Source organism: Trichoplusia ni, chromosome 21, assembly GCF_003590095.1.
Source record: "Trichoplusia ni isolate ovarian cell line Hi5 chromosome 21, tn1, whole genome shotgun sequence".
Taxonomy (NCBI): Eukaryota; Metazoa; Arthropoda; class Insecta; order Lepidoptera; family Noctuidae; genus Trichoplusia; species Trichoplusia ni.
The window spans coordinates 2,156,415-2,177,527 of NC_039498.1; the positions used below are offsets into that span (position 1 = coordinate 2,156,415).

The 21,113-nt window shown below is 36.9% G+C and overlaps 1 protein-coding gene across 4 annotated transcripts in view; it reads right to left on the reverse strand.

Annotated features, from left to right (window-relative positions):
• LOC113504138 (triple functional domain protein) overlaps nucleotides 1-21,113 on the reverse strand; it is a gene marked incomplete at its 3' end in the record, with an annotated part of 120,848 nt that overhangs the window by 59,861 nt on the left and 39,874 nt on the right. For all 4 annotated transcript variants that reach the window (XM_026886296.1, XM_026886294.1, XM_026886295.1 and 1 more), the window contains 11 exon segments: nucleotides 9,041-9,137; nucleotides 9,485-9,567; nucleotides 9,908-10,069; nucleotides 10,307-10,567; nucleotides 13,314-13,446; nucleotides 15,433-15,644; nucleotides 15,934-16,060; nucleotides 16,167-16,334; nucleotides 16,513-16,778; nucleotides 18,917-19,117; nucleotides 19,657-19,888. In XM_026886296.1, the coding sequence (XP_026742097.1) occupies nucleotides 9,041-9,137; nucleotides 9,485-9,567; nucleotides 9,908-10,069; nucleotides 10,307-10,567; nucleotides 13,314-13,446; nucleotides 15,433-15,644; nucleotides 15,934-16,060; nucleotides 16,167-16,334; nucleotides 16,513-16,778; nucleotides 18,917-19,117; nucleotides 19,657-19,888 (1,942 nt within the window).

Here is a 21,113-nt window from a genome sequence, read left to right on the forward strand (position 1 = left end):
ACAAAAAAAATGTTGCAAATATTGTCAGCGTTACGTTTGAATATTCAAATCAGTGATAAACAAAAATCAGTTTGTTTATAGTTATAGTAATTTGGAATACGCTGTTATTTGCTACATTGAACAAGCAGAACAAACGTTAAAGGTAAAAGCAACAATAATGAATGTTTGTTATTGGTGTTATTATGATCTAGGATGTGCAGATGAGTGCAAGCGCGGGAGTGGCCTGCGTTGCGTCGGTTGCAGTGGACGGCAGAGGGCGGCGGGGCGGGCGGGGGGCGAGTGCATCCCTTTCCCAGCGGCCGGCGCGGCGGCGGGAGCGGTGTATCACCTGGCGGTGCCGGTTGCCCTTCAGCAGGCGCGCGTGGAACGAGCTCGGTGTGTCTATGGTGTGCTGGCGCGAAAGCATCGCATGGGGCGCACTCACGGAGCTCTGCCTGAACCATGGTAGCGATATCTTCCGCCTGCTCTTGTGTTGTTTGGCGGCGGCGGGCGGCGGGGTGGTCCCCATCGCGCCGGCCGACACGTGCCGGCGCGGGTGTGCGGTCGCGACGCCTCCGTCCGTCACGGCGCGCGGCGCTGTCGCCACTGCCGCCGCCGCGCGCCTCACCCGCGCCGCCCGCTCGTTCTCGCACGACCGTCCACTCACTACGCAGCCTCCGTATCGAGCTACATTTCCCGAATTTATTCCACAAAGGCACCCGCCGAAGCGTCGTGCGAAGGACGCGCCTAATCCGTTCGTAGCGGACCGAGAAGCGGTTGGCGCAGTTAGCGACGACGGCGCCGCCTCGCCTGCGGTTAGCGGCCAGCGCAACCGATCAGGACTCTCAAGGGCACCGGATCCAGTGTCAATGCCGAATCTGGGATGATACATCACTTTCATACTACAAACACTTTTAAACTTTCCAGATGTTTCAGTCAATAATGTTTAAGGCAAGACGTATCCTTAAAAAGTTTTCTATAAAGAAACGTTAAAAATACTTTTGATACAAGTTTCCATTTCATTTAGTCGGCCACAAAATGTCGAAAGTGCGATTCGTGACCGACACACTCACAATATTGATAGAAAATCAGATAAATGTTTTAGCAATCTATGAGAATGTCTATGCGGCAGGAACTGTAGAGAAATACTAGTAATTATTTTTCACTTCTTTCGCTTAAACTTCAAATTCCGTAACCCATTAGCTACCCTGCGATTTTTGGGAAATATATTGTTATTATTATCAAAGAACTTTTATATTTACATTATAATTATAAACTTTTATTTAAGAAAAGTATTCTTTAGCGTTTATTGCTGCTTGCTTTCCCATGGGAATCGCTTTTTGTATCCTCGCAGCTAGAATTACTGATTCTATAATGTAACGGTTTTTTGAGTGTCCTTTCAGGACTAATGGAAATAAAAACATTTTGATTTCGAACAGAAAAAAATGCTCTTAAATCCTTACTAAAAAGTCGGACATACAAGTTAGGACAAATAAGAAACTTTCATGTGTTTTGCAGTATAGTTTATAAGTCATCAAATGTAAAGCTGAATCGGCCCGGGCCGAGCTTATATTGCACTACCGTTAGCCGACTCGACCCTTAGATTCGTTAATATCAACGTTAGGGTAACGCCTACGCTGTACAAAATTATGTTTCTTATCTGTTATTGGCTTTTCCAACGGAATTATTATTTAAAAATAAATGTACGGCAGTGTTTAAGCAAGATGGAATATTTATTACAATTAAAACTGAAGAAGTTTGAAATGTGATAACACTGATAACACTTTGAAGACAACTTTCATCTTATTACTCTACCTACTAGGTATGATTTCGAATTACTTCTAGTGTTAAAAATATTAACTAAAACTCTTTTTTCATTAATGTGGCAATTAGATCTCAGGTGTTAAGATCTTAGAGAAAGAGGAATGGATCAAAGACTTGACCTTTAGAAACTGGAAATCCCTACTAATATTATAAATGCGAAAGTAACTCTGTCTGTCTGTTACGCTTTCACGTCTAAACCACTGAACTGATTTTAATGACATTTGATACAGAGATAGAGTTGACCTTGAGAAAGAACATAGGATAGTTTTTATCCCGGACTTTTGAAGAGTTCTCTTGGAAACGCGATATAACCGACATCGACGCGGGCGAAGCCGCGGGCGAAAAGTTGGTCATAAATAAGGCGATAAACTTTTGCATGTATGTGCGACAGCGTCCGAACAATTTCTTGTACAAAAAGAACTCGTCGGGAAGCAAATTATGAAGAAGCGAAGCTAATGAACACGTGATATGATGCGCTCGAGAGAAAAACAAGTGCGAGTTGTTATGTAAGTACGGAGACGGGTATGTACGTAAGAGATTCAATGGATACTATGATTTATATATTTTGCACTAAGATTTCTAGAAGCTATTTGGCTATTTTGGGTACTATAGATTTATAATACATAATTTTATTGAGTGTAGAGCCGAAATCTGTTACGAGTTTAGATAATTAAAACAATTCGAGATAGGTAAATTTAAATGAGTTCTATTCAAAGAGTTGCGTAGAAGTAAACGGGTAAGAGAGTATTCTTACCTACTCTTAGCCCTGATTTATTCAAGACTAAATCAATCGCTCGGGTTGTCCGTTGTTACGTTTATTTCCCATGGGCGCAGTTTTTTATAGAAGTATAGTCTTGGTAAAATATTATAGCGTGTTTAGAAATCAATTACTAGCTAGACATATAAAATATAAAGTATTATCGGTACGTTTTTGCTTAGGTGTGAAATATGACAAAGTGATTATAGCGAAAGTTTTGGAACCAAAAAAAGTAGGTACTAAATAAAATATCGTTCATTATCCTCACTGTGCACTTGGATTACATACGGAACTAGTTAATTAGCTTTTGCGCGCATTGCGGAATTTATACAAATCTTTGAACAAGGGAAATACTAATATCCGCGCAAACGATTATTTTCGAAGCGCGTTTATACTGAAGGATAACTTTATTTATTCGCTGCGACATTAATTTGAAAATAACTATCTCAAACAGAGTACTTACTCTCTGAAAGGCTTTTAGTTCTCCATCTTTGTTTAAATATGATTGAGCTGCGCTTCCTCGGAGGTTCCCAGGTAAAGTTTGTCTAAGTACCGCCATGTAGGTGCATTGTCATTTATTCATAACAAACAAGTTCTGATGCAAACATGTTGCGGGACTTCAACGTTATCGTTACTATCATCGAACATTAATATGAAGATTTTCAATATCTGTAACCGATAGAGTTATATACAAGCGAAACCTGTTCTCGTAAGTAAACAAAGTGATGAAGTTTGCCTCTGATTGATTAAAATAACACAGGTCAAATGTGCAGTCACAAGAAGCCTAGTATCAGACCACACGAGTCGGCCGTGAGCCTCTGTTATACACCACAAATAAGATACCTAGCCTCAGGGCACCGTAAGCAACTCGGATCATATTTACGTCACATTATAAAAAGTGCTGTTAGCTTTACACTTCGACGCTCTGAGCAAGCAGCTGGATAAAATTGATGGCCTACTGTATTTATGCACGGCGTGCTATATAGATAATCCTACGTGTAAGATGTACTCATATATATGTATATGTATTGTCTAATGAGCTGCCTTTTGTGTACATAAAGAAACATTTCTCTTTCTGGGACAGTCGCAACTCGCTCATTTCACCCCCGCCCCACCTCTACCTCCCACGCATACGACCCTAAACACGTACCATGAAACGTCTGAAATAATATAATCAATGAGTCAGATAATCGGTGATATGTTTGCAATACATGTCAAATCGGTATAACTTTAAACTACCATTGAAATTTGGAGTAACAGAGTTTTGTTAGAACAAAAATTTGTCACTGATTTTATTTTTACGGGAAAAAGGAGAGAATTTGAACGAAAAAGAATGAGAAAAAAATCGAATAACCCTACTAAGTTAATTGATGCAGTTCCGGAATTGGAGCGCTGTGTGAGCTGTGGTGAAAAGGTTGCGCACCAGTCAATTTGGTGAACTAGATTCATAGCACTTTTTTGTTCTAAACTCTATTTAAAAAACACTATATTTCCTATTCGTGGGAGAAGACAGAAAAACAAAATCAACGGATACAAGAAATAAGAAAACTACAACGCTTTGGGATTAAGAGTACATTAATGTAATAAAAACCAGGGAAAGATATGGAAAAACCGATATAGAAACACTACATTACGCGTGGGCAAAAGTGGAGCACCTTTTTTTTTGCAATAACGCAAATATTATTATAGTCTTCACTACTCTAATGCTAACAATAAACAATGGATATATAGATTGGCATCGTTACCTACCAGATAGTAAACAAATGGATTTGCAATAGTAAATACTTACTTGTTTAAGGTCACAGATTATTTCCGGCGATCGCGAAGAAAAGTTTACACGACAACAATATAGACCGAGCAGGGCTAAACGTATTTACATATATGCGTATTGGTGATTGTTTTAGGAAGACATTAGAGCTCTTTAAGTTCAATATTATACATTGTATTACTAAGTTGTTGTACGTAAACAACTAGCATTAAGTCCGTATTCCATCAAAACTTATTGATAAGATTCATGGGCAATATTCAAAGCCGTAGTCGAACTATCGAAACATCGACGGAAATGCACAGGTATTAAGTGTAAGTGCTTGCTAAAGCTAGCTTAATACTTAACTAACCAACCCTTTGTGGAATAGTTTGCGACTTGCGCTTCTCTCTTAGCTTACCCAGTAAATACTTAACGCGAATTCGACAACATTGCGGCACATCCACGGTATTCAAGCATTTACGGCCTATTAGTCTATAAACCATGCTACAATGATTCGATAGATTATTTGAAATACACTACTTTAATGAGAGCTTTCGTGAATGCGACGCGGAACGCACAAATCGCGTGTACAGTTGTACACATTTACACACCGGGTGAATATTTTAACATGTAACCGAGATTTGATTGCGCTACGAATTGATCTTTATAACTGTGAAAATAAAGTTTGTTTTCGGTCGAAATCTCTTGTTTAAATACACACAGAACAATAACAGTTTATTTGGAATGACAGTCTAGACCCCGTGTAACATGATTAATTAGGGGACGAGGTCCTATTCATCACCTCGCCAGGTTAGCACTATTATAGTTATATTATATATATGTATCTATGGTTATATTTGTAATCACTTTGTTTGATTTTGGAGAAACATATCGGTTTTCTTTTTATTGAGGACAGAACAGGTTAAATAAAATCGTACTATGGAAGCATGTACGTAGAAAAACAATATTTTACAATGCAGTTTATTTGACTACATGATACTAATAACTAAAATATTAATGTTAACCATATTATTATAATTAAAGCCGCACAAAAATATTTGAACTGCTATCGAATAAAACTGCAAAAATGGTCTCAATAGATTTAGACAACGCCTATAAGATCAGACAGGGGATCGAGAAAATATTCCTATAGATCGATTCCAGCGAGGAGGGCCCTTATTGAATCCCCAATTACATCCATCGCGCCTTATTCATTAATGTGAATCATGAATCTTTTCATACGAATGCGCACCCGACGCCTTTCAATTCAATTTCATAATAGGATGATGAGGATTCCGCATCCCAGCTAATTAGCAAGTAGCTTTTTAAAATGAAGTTTAATGTTGACATAGAACTCGTCACAAAATCATAGAAACAAGCGCAATTTGCCATTATTCTATTTAAATATATTTGTGATTTCTTTCAATAATATTAACAGGATATTTATTTAATGAGTCATTCAAATTGAATGAGTTATTTGAATAATACGGTGCGCGATTTATTTAGATAGCCATTCAAAGCAGAAATGGGTGTGGTTGATATTGAAAATGCAAATAATAAGTAAATATTTCCGTTCGCAAAAGTAAACCAAACAGTTTGCATATGTTTGGTTGGAAATTTAAAATTTATTTGAATACGTAAAGTCAGGACGGAAAGGCAAATAGTGCTGACAGCACACGTTTGAAAAGGAGTAAACAGTTCACATCCATAGTATGCAGACTTTCTTTAATAAAAAGGAACGTGAAACGTTTTTAAAGGTTTAGGTAGAGCTGCCATATACACGGAGGGTTACATAAGGCCTTATGCATTAGGTATACGAGCAGGCAACTCTCCAAGTCCCAACGATTTTCGCCTTCGAGTGACTAACGCTATACAAACACAGGTTCGTACACAGGCAGGCGTCACGTAGTTAACAACTAAAGTCGAGGTGTATTGGAGGCTTGCGTTGCCTCCCCTTACGAAGGTATCAACGTATCATCATAGGTATACAAAAGGGATAGGACATCATGCTAGGCTAATGTTTTTGATTAGCTATAGAAGATATTCCCTTATGTTAGCAAAGATAGGCAATCAAACAGATAGGAAACAAAAAAAAACTTTTTTAATCATGAGCCGAATTGGTCTAAAGTCTCCAATTCATCGATTAATTTTCGACGAGAAATATTTCACTAAGCGAATGCAGAACAAAATATAAGGAGAAACAATAATGTCAGTTTATCGAACATGAATCGACAGAATTTAACTTGATTGTTAGTAAGAGTAACTTAGCAATTAGTAGAAACAATACAGAGAAGCTATTTGGATGGTCTGGTACAATCCCATTTTAGAAAGCCCCTCATCGGTTCAGTGCCGGCGTAAGGGCCACTGACACCCCGGGCGAAAATATTGTGGCGCCCACTTGAGGGAAGCAATATCAAGTGATGGTTTTTTGCTGATCCCAAGTAAAATTATAATAAGAATTTTATCTTTCCTTTAGCCTTACGTTTGGCGGTGGAAGTATTCCACCTCTAGCGTAGAGCACAGTTCTGAGGGTTTGCGCCAGGAGAGGCAAGAGACTCCAACTTCAGACCTTGGCGCCCCCCAGAATGTGTCGCCCTGGGCCATCGCCCCATCACCCCCCCCCCCCCCCCGCAACGCCGGCACTGCATCGGTTTATTGGATAAAGGTAAATTTAACACGCTTTTACTAGGCTATTAGGTATATTTAACATGCAAAAAATACATCGCGAGTGATTATTAACCCAAGTAAACTAGGTCTCCCAAAATCCTTCCTAGGCCTAGTATCGACATTTCTGTTCAAAACCTATCAATCAGATGCCAGCAAAATCACAACAAAATGAAATAAAAATATTACTTTGGTAAGGTTTCGTTGATATCCGACTCGCGATGTATTTTGAATTCATTATATCATCATCATCATCATCATCATCAGCCTATCGCAGTCCACTGCTGGACATAGGCCTATATATGGACATAATTCATTATATAGCTGGGCTGAAACTTGTTTATTTATTTAAAAGTTAATGCTAACAAAATAGTAGACAAACATAACACAAATAAAATTTAATATGCACAAGGGCTGTTTTTGAGTGTAAACTACGAATATTTAATACTTTGTACGACGGCAACATGAAAGTAGTACAGAGTTTTGTAAAACTTTGTGTTATTATATTTTGCGAATTTCAAAAATGCATGTTTTTTTACATAATAGGGAATTTCAACAAAATCCTGTGCATTCACTTTGCCTTGAATGGAAACCAAATTCGGCCTCAATAAGGTCGTATGATAAGCGAAAACAGCACCAATAAATTTATTGGGCCTTATCAGCGTTAATACAAGATTTATTGAAAACATATAGTAATTAAAACTCGTGCTAATTTTAACAGGTTTCGCATATTTCAAAAGCCGGTTTAGTCTGACAGTACTTTCATCAAACTGAGTAATATAATTAGTGAAGTGAGAGTTTAATAAAAGTTTCAGTTTTCGACTACATCGGTCACTGTTAAATTTTTCTGGTACCAAAACTCGACGCAACTAAATCAATGCCAATTAAAATATAATAAAATGATTTAATGTTATAAAAGTCTTTTAGAAAAACATTCATGAGCGTTTGTAAGAGGGATTCCCATTGACGTGGTTGTGTAAACGTTGTACAACAAAAATTCCAAGAAACGCCTTGGATTTCTTTGCCGGTATAAATCATATTAAGTACCCTGTTCTTGTCGTGTACGTCGATTTTATATATCAAAATATTTTTGTTGAACACTTTTATGTACTTTAGAAAAGCGGACTGTACAAAATTCAGAGGAATACGTTTTTAATACGAGCCAAGGTTGTCGATTGTGTGATTTTTATAGATTCTTTTTTAAATGAATTCTTCTAAGAAGCTCTTAGTAAACCCGGTCTTGGAAACAACTCGTAAAATTGTTATTACAGATGTAATTAAGTTGTCATTAGGGAATGTCTTTTTACGACTCATTTGCGGTTAATTATTTCGTTGATGATTTTTGAAGGAAGTGGTCAAAATTCACTATTTAAAGTAATTCTTCCTTTTAAGTTGAACGAAATTTTTAAGACAAAAATTTAAATACAAACTTATAAAACAAAAGTTATTTACATTTTGAAGTATAATATGTGTTATTGATACAAGAGCCCTGTTTCACAGTGCGCCTCATAGTCAGCAATGCAAACCATACTCCCTGAACACTATATATCCGGCGACGAATTACTAAGATTTAACAGATCAGTCTTATTCATCTTATACAGGTCGCTCGAACAATACAGATTAATTTCAGCGGCAACCATAAGCCGTAAACACTTCTGTGTTATCGTGGTCTTCGAAGGGTTCAATCGAAATACAACGCCCTGGATCGTCTCACCTCAATTGTGACAGAATTGTTTTCAAGCTTTGGACTGAGTATTAAGCGTCTTAATGGGACAAGCCCGCCTCTCATGCAGTGATCACTTGTTTCCCACTCTCGGTGTATGAAGGATTATAACGCATTGTCATACATCGACACAAGGACGACGTTGCACGGCGGTTCAGGGTTAGTCAGTAAGATTTTGACACTACCGATTTCCCCCACAATCCCAAAAAAGGATCTTGTGTATTGTCTTGGAACCCGCCTTGAAATTAATCAGAAGTATTTTCCACTAGTATTAGGCGTCTACGAATAGTACGGTCGACACAACAGTACTAGCGATTCGTTATCAGATGAATCATCAGCCACTTACCTTATCTGAGTCGGTGGTGTTCCCGCTGCCGAAAGAGGCGAGCGAGTTCCGGTCAAGATTCTCCGTTGTTTCATCGAGAATCGTGTCGTCAAGGTCCCTGCGGAATGTTTAGCTGTTAGTATTGTTTAAAAGTGAAATAAGGCAGGAATGTATATTAAGCTTAGAAATACATATATATAAAGGAAAAATTAAGAAAAATATAATGGTTTGTGTAGGTAGTAAGCGATTATAGGGCAAGAGGTAAAATATTACTAAGAAGTACTTAAGCAGTCTGGTATTGACTGTAGAACACTTAATCGGGAAAATGCTACAAAATGTTTTGGTTATTTCTACTCAACCATAGTTTTGCGTCAACTACGCAAACGTATTAACTACACGACCTTAGTAACATACGACGCATAAAATATAGATTATGGCAGTATATTGTAAATGTTATCCATATACCTGCTAGACCGCTGTGAGCTGGTCGGCCGCACGCGAGCAGGACTGCGTGGTGGCTGCTGCAAGGCACCACTGAAGTAGGTTTCCTGTGAACAAAACAAACAGTAGTTAATTTTACACACATGTTTATAATGTTTGTTCTTCTTGCAATATTTCTGACGATGAAGTTGATTGTTTTAGTATGTATCTATCTAAAACTATTTGTTTTATATTTAGTTAATCATACTGTGTGTCAGAAGATAAAATTTGTTTTAACGACTGTGCTTACTCATAACAACAAATAAAACTGTTTTTATCTTCTATAGACAGTTACATTACATAACATTAATAAAAATAAATATCAGGATATTAGGTACAAGCATATCTTAGATCTCTACTTATATCCAATTATGATTGGTGCTCGATGATGGAACAAAGTATAATTACCTGTATGACTTCCCTGAGGCGTCGCACCCAGGTCTGCTTGACCTCAAGAGAAGGTGCCTTCAGCACTATGCGGCAGTCGCTCGCCATAGGCTCGCGGCCGGTCCACACGGAGAACTTACACTCATCACCCTCGATGTGTTCCGTTACTCCAAGCTCAGAGGTCTATACAAGGGAAAAACAAGAATGTAATTTTTTAGATTATCCTGCTTGCAACTTTGAAGAACATTATACACTCTTACTGTAAATAAGAGGAATCAAGAAAAGGAAAACGGTTATTTGTTGTTGTTGTTCAAAATGTATCTCAAGTAGCGGTTTATTCATTACTATAGAAAGGCATGACAACATCATACCATCTTATTCAACTATAATAAAATGTTTGTCTATTTTAGTGGTACTTACCATAAATTTGGTCTTGTAAATGTATTTGGCTTTTCCATGGGAGTCTTTGACCTCCTTAGCGAGCAGGAGATGTAGGTCGAAGAGGAAGACGCGTCTCTCGCGGCCCTTCTTGATGATCTGCCTCAGGTCCCACACGTGGAACGAGTCCTGAAGGACGACCTCGCCGAGGCTGTCGGTAGGCACGTCACAGCCCTCCAGCAGCGAGAGGTGCATCGCGTCGTTTGCCTTCTTCGGCACCGACAACATAACTTCCAGACCGTCCTAGAATAAATTCGAATATTAATACAAGGTAAAACGTATTAGACGTTGCTTGAGACTGGTTACAGATTGTCATGTTTGATATTTCCAAGGTTGTTCCTTTGTAATTTAAAACTATTTGAAGAAATAACTAAAATCATTTCTCTTTTTATTTAATATTGGAATCAACTGAACGTACTCAAGGTTACACAAAAACACATCAAAGTTTTATTAGTGTGTAAACTAATTTTCCATAATTCAATGAGGTTCTCATGTGGGTATTTCAGATATAGATACTCATTAAAAATACTGACAATGTTTTTAATTATATACGAAAAACACGCACTACTAAAATCTGTCTCAAAAACTAAACATCTGTTCTTATGGATCTTAAACACATGATAAACATTAAAAAGAATTATTCTTCAAACATATTTACGTTCGCATATTGCCGCCATTTTGTCTGGTTAAGTGACTGATGTTTGACACATCGTCAATGAAAATAGAATTATAATCTAATTCGCAGAATTATGTCACCTTAGTTCACAATAACGCATTCAAGGTTTTAGTGACATCAGTAACAATTTAATATGAAAACGACCAATATTTAATCATTTTTCTAAATATTTTGTCTCGTGAGTTGTTAATATTTAAAGGATTTAGATTTTTTAGATGTTATTATACATTGTTTACAACGTGAACATAATTAAAAGTAGCATAATATTACTTAAAAGATACGTACATTACGAGTGCCGAGAGGGCCGATCCGATTGCCTCTCGAATGCGTTATATACTTCAACATGATTGATGCCATTACTTCCACTCGCGTAAAAAACATTACATTTTGATCGATATTTTTGTATCGAGTTACAGTCTAACGTGCGTATACGTTCGCGGGGGAACCACTATTGCACAGGGGCGTAAGCTGAACGCGTCATGAGGAAAATATTAAACTAAATCTATTGTTAATTACCACTAAGTGAACTCGTTGTTTAATCTCAAACAAATCCAACGTCCAATGTGTTTAAGCAACACAAAGTTTGTCTGATACAACGTAATGGGTTAACTCCATTAGAGTACATCGTTAGCGAGTGATAATATCGCCTAACGGTAACTGAATAACAACTGACGATTGTCCTAAATCATATAGGGTAACGCGAACTTAGCCACTCAATGCTGTTGAAATGTTTATTTTTGTGAATATTTGCACATTAAGTTAAAATGGAAGTTTAAGTTCAGGGAATTTATTTATAGATTTAATTCTAATTAAACGTTACTCAACAAAGGTCGTTCCGTTTATCATTTAACATAAATAAAACTTTTAATATAAACTTATGACACTCTCTTTTCACGTCACACAAATAAGGGCTCTTTATTTTTCACTATATTTGGTTGTTTTGCACCACAATGTACAAGTACTCAGTACGCGTATTATGGTCGTGGTAAGTACAAAATGACTGGATCACAAAAAACCCTGAATGTATCACAAATACTTCAAAACCTCCATGACATTAAAACACGTCACAATGGTATTGACTCATTACAGTTTTACATAAATTATCCTGTTGCCAGTTTTATACGGAATAGTCTTGTTTGGATAGGTACAAAAAAAGAAGAAAAAAACGCTCCTTACAATTTTAGTTTTCATAAGATTTTATTTAAATTATGTAAGACAGATATTTTAAGTATAAGTACGCGGATGGTTAATTTTAAGGAATGGGCCAGTGAAAGTAAAGACAATATTATGTATGACTTACGTATTTCAGATATTTTGTTGGGTAAACACAACAACACACAATCAACACTAATCTAGATAGTGACAAGATAAAATCATTTACACTCTTTGTTAATCTTCGTCTTTATTATATTTTCACGCAAAACTTGTGTACGTAATATCTTGGTCGCGGTAACGTCTGTCGCTGGAGTAGTGTTTTCCTGTACTCGCCTTTATCTTATCATTCCCGTAATCTTTAGGAACAACTTAAACGATAACTTATAACATTCTTGTCACAGAGCGTAGAAAAGTGATTTTTCTTTCGTACACGTGTAGGGATATAAAACATTATTGGTCTTTAGATACGCTCAGATTGATAGTAGTTTTGCTTTTCACTATATGTCGTAAAACGTTTCTTTTATAGGCGGCTTTATCTACCGTTTTATTTTTGTAAAAATCTGCCAGCTACATGATACTAGTCCTAATAAGGTTAATTGAGTTACTTTTTTCTTAATAGCGTCGGCTTACCAAAATTCTTCTTTAACTTAAACAAGTGTTAAGAAGATTATGACGGTAGTACATTTCACAAAGTTTTTTTTGTATCAAAATTGTAATATTCAAATTATACAATAGAATTTGGCAGCTCGCGTTGTTTTGAATCTAGCCGTAATCCTCACAGTCGACAGACAAAAGCATGAAGTGTTATAAATATTTCTTGATACAGCGTATAACATATAAAAAGTTCAATAAATAAAATATATTGAACGTGTTACATTTTATTCTAAAAATATTTGACTATGAATCAGAAATTGCGGTCGGATCAGAACTATCACAGTTCCAAATAATTTACCGACTTCATTTTTTAATTTAATACTTAGAAATAAATGATTCAATTCGACAAATAGGGCGTAGTTTTAAGAATAATAGTCTAGTCTTAAGTGTGATCAAAATATGAAAACTCATGAGAATAGACAACACGATCAAATCAAAAACTATTGAACTTAAACTTGAGTTTTACGACCACGAACGTCAAATCGACTATTTTATTTTACCAACCTTGATTTCTCCCTGTCCCTCAGCGCAGCAGGCTTGAAGATCTTTGAGCAGCAGCTGGTACTTGGTGATCCTCTGCACCGGCTTGATGAGGTACGCCGCGAGCGGGTGCTCCAACTTCTTCTTACGTTGCACCCTGCATCACGGAGAACGTCAAATGAAACTAAAGTACAACCGGACAAGGGACGTCTGCTATCTGTACTGCTTAGCTAATGATTACGATAACACGCATTTTTGAGTAAAACTTGTTTCTATTGTTATACAGTAAACACTGATTTAACCGTTGCTACGTCAGATATTGATGTTCAAAAGCTCAGAAAGCCTGAGGGATAATAAATGATGACTAACCATTTCCACGATAAGCACATTTAAAAAACAGATATAACAACAAAACGCAGAAATATGTTTCTCGCAACGGTTTAGTTGGAACTGAATTTAAATTAGATAGAATGTGTTGTTTCCAAATATAGATAAATGATACTAGTGCAACACAACAAGACTCAGTTCGTTCGATAAGAAAGCTAAATGTGAACTATTTATCGGCGTAGCATATAATCGGAAATGAGTAACCATATTAGCTACCAATCAAATAATAGGCTTTCCGAGAACAGTTAATAGTGGAATGGTTATATTTTCTTATAAGAAGTTTAAGATATATCTAGTTTAAATAATTGTTAAGCTTATTATGCTAAAAACAATTAAGATAAAAAAGAGCGGCATTTGCTGCATTCTATGGAAATATTTGAACAGAGATGTTTCTGCGCCCGCAATCAGTTTTCTTGAATACCTTTATGAGTCAAAACGAATGCTAATTAGAATATTATTGTGAATACATATTTGGCAAATTAATTATATTGTTAGGTAAATCAAAATATTATTGTTAATAATCTTTCTTACTTACATATTTGTCAGTATTAATTAAGTATTTCATGTAATTTATTTTGAATTTAAAAGGTAATTTTGTGTAATTATTATGTGCGGTATTTTGAAACTTAGTAAATGAATAAGTCGTTTAATGTTTCAAGATACCCAGCCTAAAATGATAATGGTTCATGTTGCGGAGATTAACTGAGAATAGATTCGACAAGACTTAAAACCGGATACCACCAAAAAATGCAAAGGCCTACCAAGGTGTTTTACATGATGAAAGATTGGTGAATAATTTGAATTAAAAATAAATTTATTAAGACAAACTTTAACGCCCAATCATGTGATAAAAAACGGGGTCTGCACATACCTGTTTTTAAGACAATTTAATCACTTTAATTAGGGCTGTTTTACTGACTATTTGAATTCGAAATAGCGTGCCGTTTGTAGGGTTGATAATGGTATCGAGTCTCCGCACACGTAACGTTATGAATGTTTATGATATAAACATAATGATTTGTTAGGATTACGAATATCAATATTACAAGACGCGAGTCCGCGACGAGATTGAATCCTGTAACTCGTGTAAGCTAAGGACGCACGAAACAAATATGCAAGATGTAAACTCAGTAGATATGCAACACTAACATTTGTGTTCTTAGCTAAGGTTTTTTTAATGAGAGGTATTTAGCAAGTCATAAAATTTTCGTACAAAATTGAACTCCTATTTTTCATACAGCGTTTCTTAGTTCTCTAAAATTCAATTGTATCGCAAAACTACGTTTTATGGGACAGCTGTTTTAGTTTGTTCGTCAGGATTCTGTTAAAGACAGTAAAGGCTCGAGAAAGTAGCGTATGTCCTTTTTTGGAATTCAAGCAATTCCCCTACCCGAGAAATTGAGATACTCGACAAATTGAAAATATAAATACTTCTAGCGTTTTAATGTCGTATTACTGGGAACAGATCTCTTCCATGTAGGGCTAGGTTTTGAGCGCTGTAGTAAGTGCATGAGTGCATGATAAGTATGCTTACATCAATTTTCTTTTATTCAGTAATGGGTGTGCTTTTTTTGGTCTTAATTGAATTTATTTAGAAATTTTAAGTTGATTTTTATTTTAATATTTTCAGAGACAACTTAAGGTCGCATGTAGGATTCATATTCAGTAGATATCAAACTTATGAATGTGTATCCATGATGATTAGTTTATTGTCATTTAAGATTGTAAAAAAATAGTATGTATTATATATGTATACCTCTCGAAGTAATCTCCAGCGTGTTGCACGACGGCCGCGTTGCTGTCGGGCTTGTTGCGACAGTATGACACGTACATGTCGAACTCGCGCGCCCACGTTACGAAGCAATGGCCGACGTCCTCCGGCATCGTCTCGTACTTGTCAAGCTCGCGGAGGAACACGCGCTCGTGGAAACGGTGGATCTCTTCGATGTTACCGAATATGATCTCCTCCTGTATATAGAATTCGGATGTTTAAGTTTCGACTATGTTTGTAAATAATGGCTCGATTGTACTTTTTGGTGTAACTGTTAACACGTCCACACCTAGAGTGTCGAAAATTTCACTTTTAATTTCACCTGATTGTTACCTTGTACAAGTATGGTAACCATGTATGAGTATCACCTTTAGTAGCAAGTTAAAGTGCGCTTCATAAGAACATAATGAGTGTGTACAAAAACCACCTCATGCAAATTGGTATTAGTCTAAATTAAACGTGTGTTTCATTTAAAATTGTGTGTACCTTGCCCTGCAACGCCTGTGGTACAGCGCCGGGGTCCGTGCGCATCTCACGCAGGTAACATGTTATGCACGTTTCCAAATCTTTGACATACGCACGCTCGGTTTGGAGCAACTCCGCCATTATAAATCTGTGAGCAAAGTAAGAATATTGTATAGTAATTAGCATAAAATATGGTTTTGAAACATAATGTATTTTGGGCATAAGACATCTTAATAATAGAAAGTAATGCGTACTCTTTGCGCCTCGCGCTGCGTCGTTTGTCGTCACCGACGGCGGTGGGCTGCGGCTCGACGCGCGTGTCGTTATCAGCGGATTGCGACGATGCCAGCGACGGTGCCACACCCGAGTCACTCTCCGGTTCGCTCTCACCGCCTTCCATGGAACCGCTAAACTCCGCATATCTGGACATAATAAACAATAATTAATTATTAATGCACTTCGAATAAAACGTTTCGATGTTTTTGGCAAGCTGCGTCTGAAGATCGCTCAATGAAAGTAGATTGTACTGTCTAGTTGACATGTAGCCAAGATGTTGTGATACGTGTGTAGTGTATTATGTGGATTGTGTTTGTTTGTTACCTGGCATCTACAGCGGCGACCCACTCCTTGATCTGCACGGCATGCGGGTGTCCCTTTTCGACGAGTCCGTCGGCTAGCTGCGCGAGCAGGCGCACTCGCTCGCGGGACTCGCGCGCCACGCCGCCGGCCGCAGCCGCCGCCGCCGCGCCGCACCGCTCCTGGGTCTCCTTGATCCACTCAACGGCGGCGCGGGCTGACCGCTCAAACAAGGCGAACTGCTGACACTGCTCCAAACGCTTTTTGCGCACTGTCCAGTGTTCTAATACCTGAAGGAGAAATTATCGTGTGAAATAATTGGAAATAAATAGAGGCAGGACCGAAAACAGTGATCATAAGTTATCAACATATATTAAATCAAAAATCACTATGCTATAAACTACACAGCCACTAAGATTTTATTTTAACGAGCAGTGTTCTACGTAAGTAATCATTACACATTCAATTTATTAGGTATTCACTTTACTTAAAAACTACATTTCTGATGATAAAAATATACCGGTTGTACGATCACCATAACAAAACTCTTTATCATGTTCACAGTGAGCGCGCGCTTGAACTAGACACATGGTTAACAATATGAGAGTCGACGCTCGAGGCTCATGTTAGCTGCCCTCGAGATACCATCGCGCGCCATTCAACAAAAACCTTATTGTTTCCAACTCCATTCTAACGCGACGACACTGACACTGACAATGCCGAACACAACTAATAATAACTCCAATAAATCCGACGTTTTCGATAAATATTATGTATAACATAGATGGAATTGTCATTACCTGTGTAAACAAACAAACAAACAAATTCACTTCATAGCTGATGCTTATGTATATTTGTTTAATAACAGTTATGTGCGAAAATAGCTTTGCTATGAAAAACATACGATTTGTATCTCTGAAGGGTTTCTATTCAGTTCTATTTTTACATTTCCTGTGCTACAATATAATTCTATAAACCTGTTCTTGTGATAACCTTGACAGCAATACTATTATACTGAAGTACCGTAGGTTTTATTTTTATCTGGTTTGCTTAACTTTCAAATTATACGCTTATTTATTACATTTAATGGAACAGAGTTGCTCTGGGCCATTTAACTTTATCGCTAAAAGTTGTCTTGTAAAAACATTTATTCGTTTTCCTAACCCTAACTTCTTTTTAAGTTCATAGCTATGTGGCAGGGTATAATTTTGCAGCTAGTTATCAATACGGCTCCCCTTGTATTTGCAGTTTTTATATCAATAAACCTGGCGTTCGTGACGTCGTAACAGTGTCCACCACCCCAGTACACCAACTGTTTAAAGACACGCTACGTGCATTAATTATAAGCTGCTATTACTTCATACATAATTGATTGTCAATGGGAAGCTTGCAGTGAAATAAGGTTTAAGTAGGTTTTAAATTATCGTATTTTCTTAGTCGTACTTAGAATATAATTTAGGTACAAAAATAATAATAATGAGATGCTTTTGTTTAGTGTTTATCTCACATGATTGCAACACGCTTCTTGTATAAGATTTAAAACTAACAATATTTACATTGACACTAGGAACATCGGAGTCATGAAACTAGATATTAATGGATCATAAAGTGAATACCTGTTGCGACATAATTGTTGAATACCAGAGCCTGCCATTCAAATGTCTTCAACTATAAATTAACTGCCGGTACACCGGTAATTTGTTTTCACAGGCCCCTCCCACACATTGAATGGGCCAATGCTAACCACGTAGTAGTAAACAATATTTAATATCTTGACAACTGAATAATGACTAGTTAAGCCTGCGCTGCCCACTTGTTTAATGAACGGACTATTAACCAATGAAAACTCTTACGAGGAAACTCGACTATATAAAACACATATGTTCATGTTTTATGTTAAGATACTATTTTCGGGCTTATTGTTGTGTTAATCATACGGATTACGTACTGATATTCTTTAAAGTTATTATCGGTGTGGAAGTCGTCGCGACGTATTGAATTAACTTAAACCTTGTCTGACCTACTTTTTTATGTTGCTGAAAATATATCTATTGTATTTTTACCATAACATGAAATATTGCTACATTGTGCGTTATCACGAACATCCAATCTTTTTTAAATAAAAAATAATAGGCTTGTTGGAAACGCTCTGAAATTAGTCTAACCATAGAGTACAACTTCGACGAAACATTTCATGAAAATGACTTATTACATAGTTACATTTGTTTTTTAAGCTTTTTGGGGATAGAACATTAGATGGCCTAGGCCATGTAACATCGCATTGGAATAGAATAGAAATCGATAAAGGTATCAAAATGACATACTTTTGTGGGAATGTATCTTTGAGTGGACAGTTAAATAAATGTGATAGTTTCTTTAGCTTTACCGCTAGGAGGAATGGTATTGTGTACAGGTGCAGATGTCTCACCTTATTCTCCTGTGCCAGGAGTGTGTCAAGTATGGCTCTGGTTTGTTCGTGATGAGCTTTGCTGGCGGCAGCGGTCTGGCCGTGAACTTGAGCCGACCTTGCTGCATACTTGAGGAAGGTTTCCGCCGTACGACGAGCCAGTGTACACGCCTTAAGGAAGGCTTCCTTCTGTTCACCGTGCTTTACAATCAAAGCGGCCACCTGGAAGAAAACAAAATACAAATTATTGAAAAGTAACATACAAAATAAAGATAAACGTTTAAGAAGTACCTTTACAGTAGTTCGTATCTCAAATGTCAATGTGTACACTCGCAATATCGACGTGTTTTAATTTATCGTCGTAATTGACTCCGTAGGTGCAATAAAAACAAAATAACCGCGGCGAGACGATAGATGCACACAGCTAAGTAAAACAAGAGATCTTTAAGCATGTTTAAGGATTTTTCATATAACAATTGAACTCAAACTAATTTCACATCTAAGTTTTACACCGATAATAAAAAATTAACAAAAATTCAAATTGAAAGTGATTATAAAAGTTCAAAGGCTAATCGTAACAAATCCGTTGTAAAAACAAAAGCAACAATAGCTGTACTTCCGCCCGTAACCAGTGCAGGACTGACAGTGACACGGTAATCGATACAAGGGTTTGTACTATTCTCGTATGCAAATTGCCTTGATGGTACGGCCGTAGGTAAAGATGCAATAAGGTACTAAATCAATAAAATGTCGCGGCTTACTTGTGCGGCTTTGTCGATGTTCTGCTGTTGTGTTTGATCGTCGGCGGGCGGCGCGGCGGTGGACCCGCACCAGTCCTCGTCGCGCCGGTACTCGCGCTCCAGCGAGTCCAACACCGAGCACACCTGCTCCGCCGTCTTGTAGAAGTTGAGAGACGCTGTCACTAGCTTGTGACGCTCTTCAGCGCATGTTACAAGCCGTTGCCAGCGTTCAGTTACCTCTTCAGAGATTTCTCTGAAATAATTTTTGGGTTTCAATCAATTTTCCGAAACCTACAACAACTAAAATTAAAAAGAAGAAACTGTATTTTTGTTTACTTAGTGCAACCGAATATCGTAAAGCTTTAATACCAAGCACGTTAATAGATCATAGTATACAAATAGATTTAATTGTTGTTTACAAGGAAACAAATGCAGTGTTATGCAATTTATGGTGAACTATGTCTACACTTTTGCGATAAGTACATACTCGTATTCATATTTTACTATTTGTATAATATTTGTACACATTCGAATTGCATGTTTTCATGCAAACGAACTAGGTGTCTGGTACACGAGTCCTTTTCAACATTTGCTTTTGCGACCCTTTTTCATTCGCTGCATGAAAACAGCTTTGCAGAATAGATTAACAAAACATTTCGTTTTTAAAGTCTTTTTTTTCGTCTTTTCAACTTTAAAATGTTTTCAATATTTTACATTTAATATTTTGTGACGAATATATTTTTTGGCTTTTGAATTCAGCGAATGCGAATGTATTATAGTTTTTCTACAAAGTTTTATGCGTTAATTTTAAGTCCTGGCAGGGGCTTTAAATGTTATCCTGTTTCAAGAATTACCGTAACCATAAATAAGGGATGCTATAGATGTGACGTAATAGTACCCTGTCTTTTTTTAACTCTTTGAATTTCTTGAAGGCGAAGATTTTAATCCCGACATAAATCGAAAAATAAACCGATTCTTTTTGAGATTGTTGAAACATTGTAAGTTAAAAAACTATGAAAACTTTGTTCAAAGCTGCTTTAGTGAGTAACTTAAAGTTGTCATCGTAGTGAAATGAAATCCAATTAGCGTGAAGTTTCGCTAATTGCTAGTGGAGGCTCCTCTTATGATCTCATACGTGCTACTAACAGCGACGATTTCCTAGTAAATTTCCGTGGCGACAAAAATTTGATGCTAATATAACTTAAGAAGAAGAATAATAGAAATACTCTGTAAAATGTCATGAATTGTCTTTTTTCGAAACATATATTTTCTTAACGTTAGTATTCGAATAGCATTCCTATAAATTGCGCAATTTTACATTAAAAAAATACTTAATATATTTCCTTTTACCGCGTAAATTGCAATTTCTTGTAACACATGTTTCCTACAAGTGAAGTTATTAGCCCCCCACTTACATAAGTTGTACCGTATTTGATGCATTGAATAGTCGATAATTTTATTGGTTGGATAAAATTTAA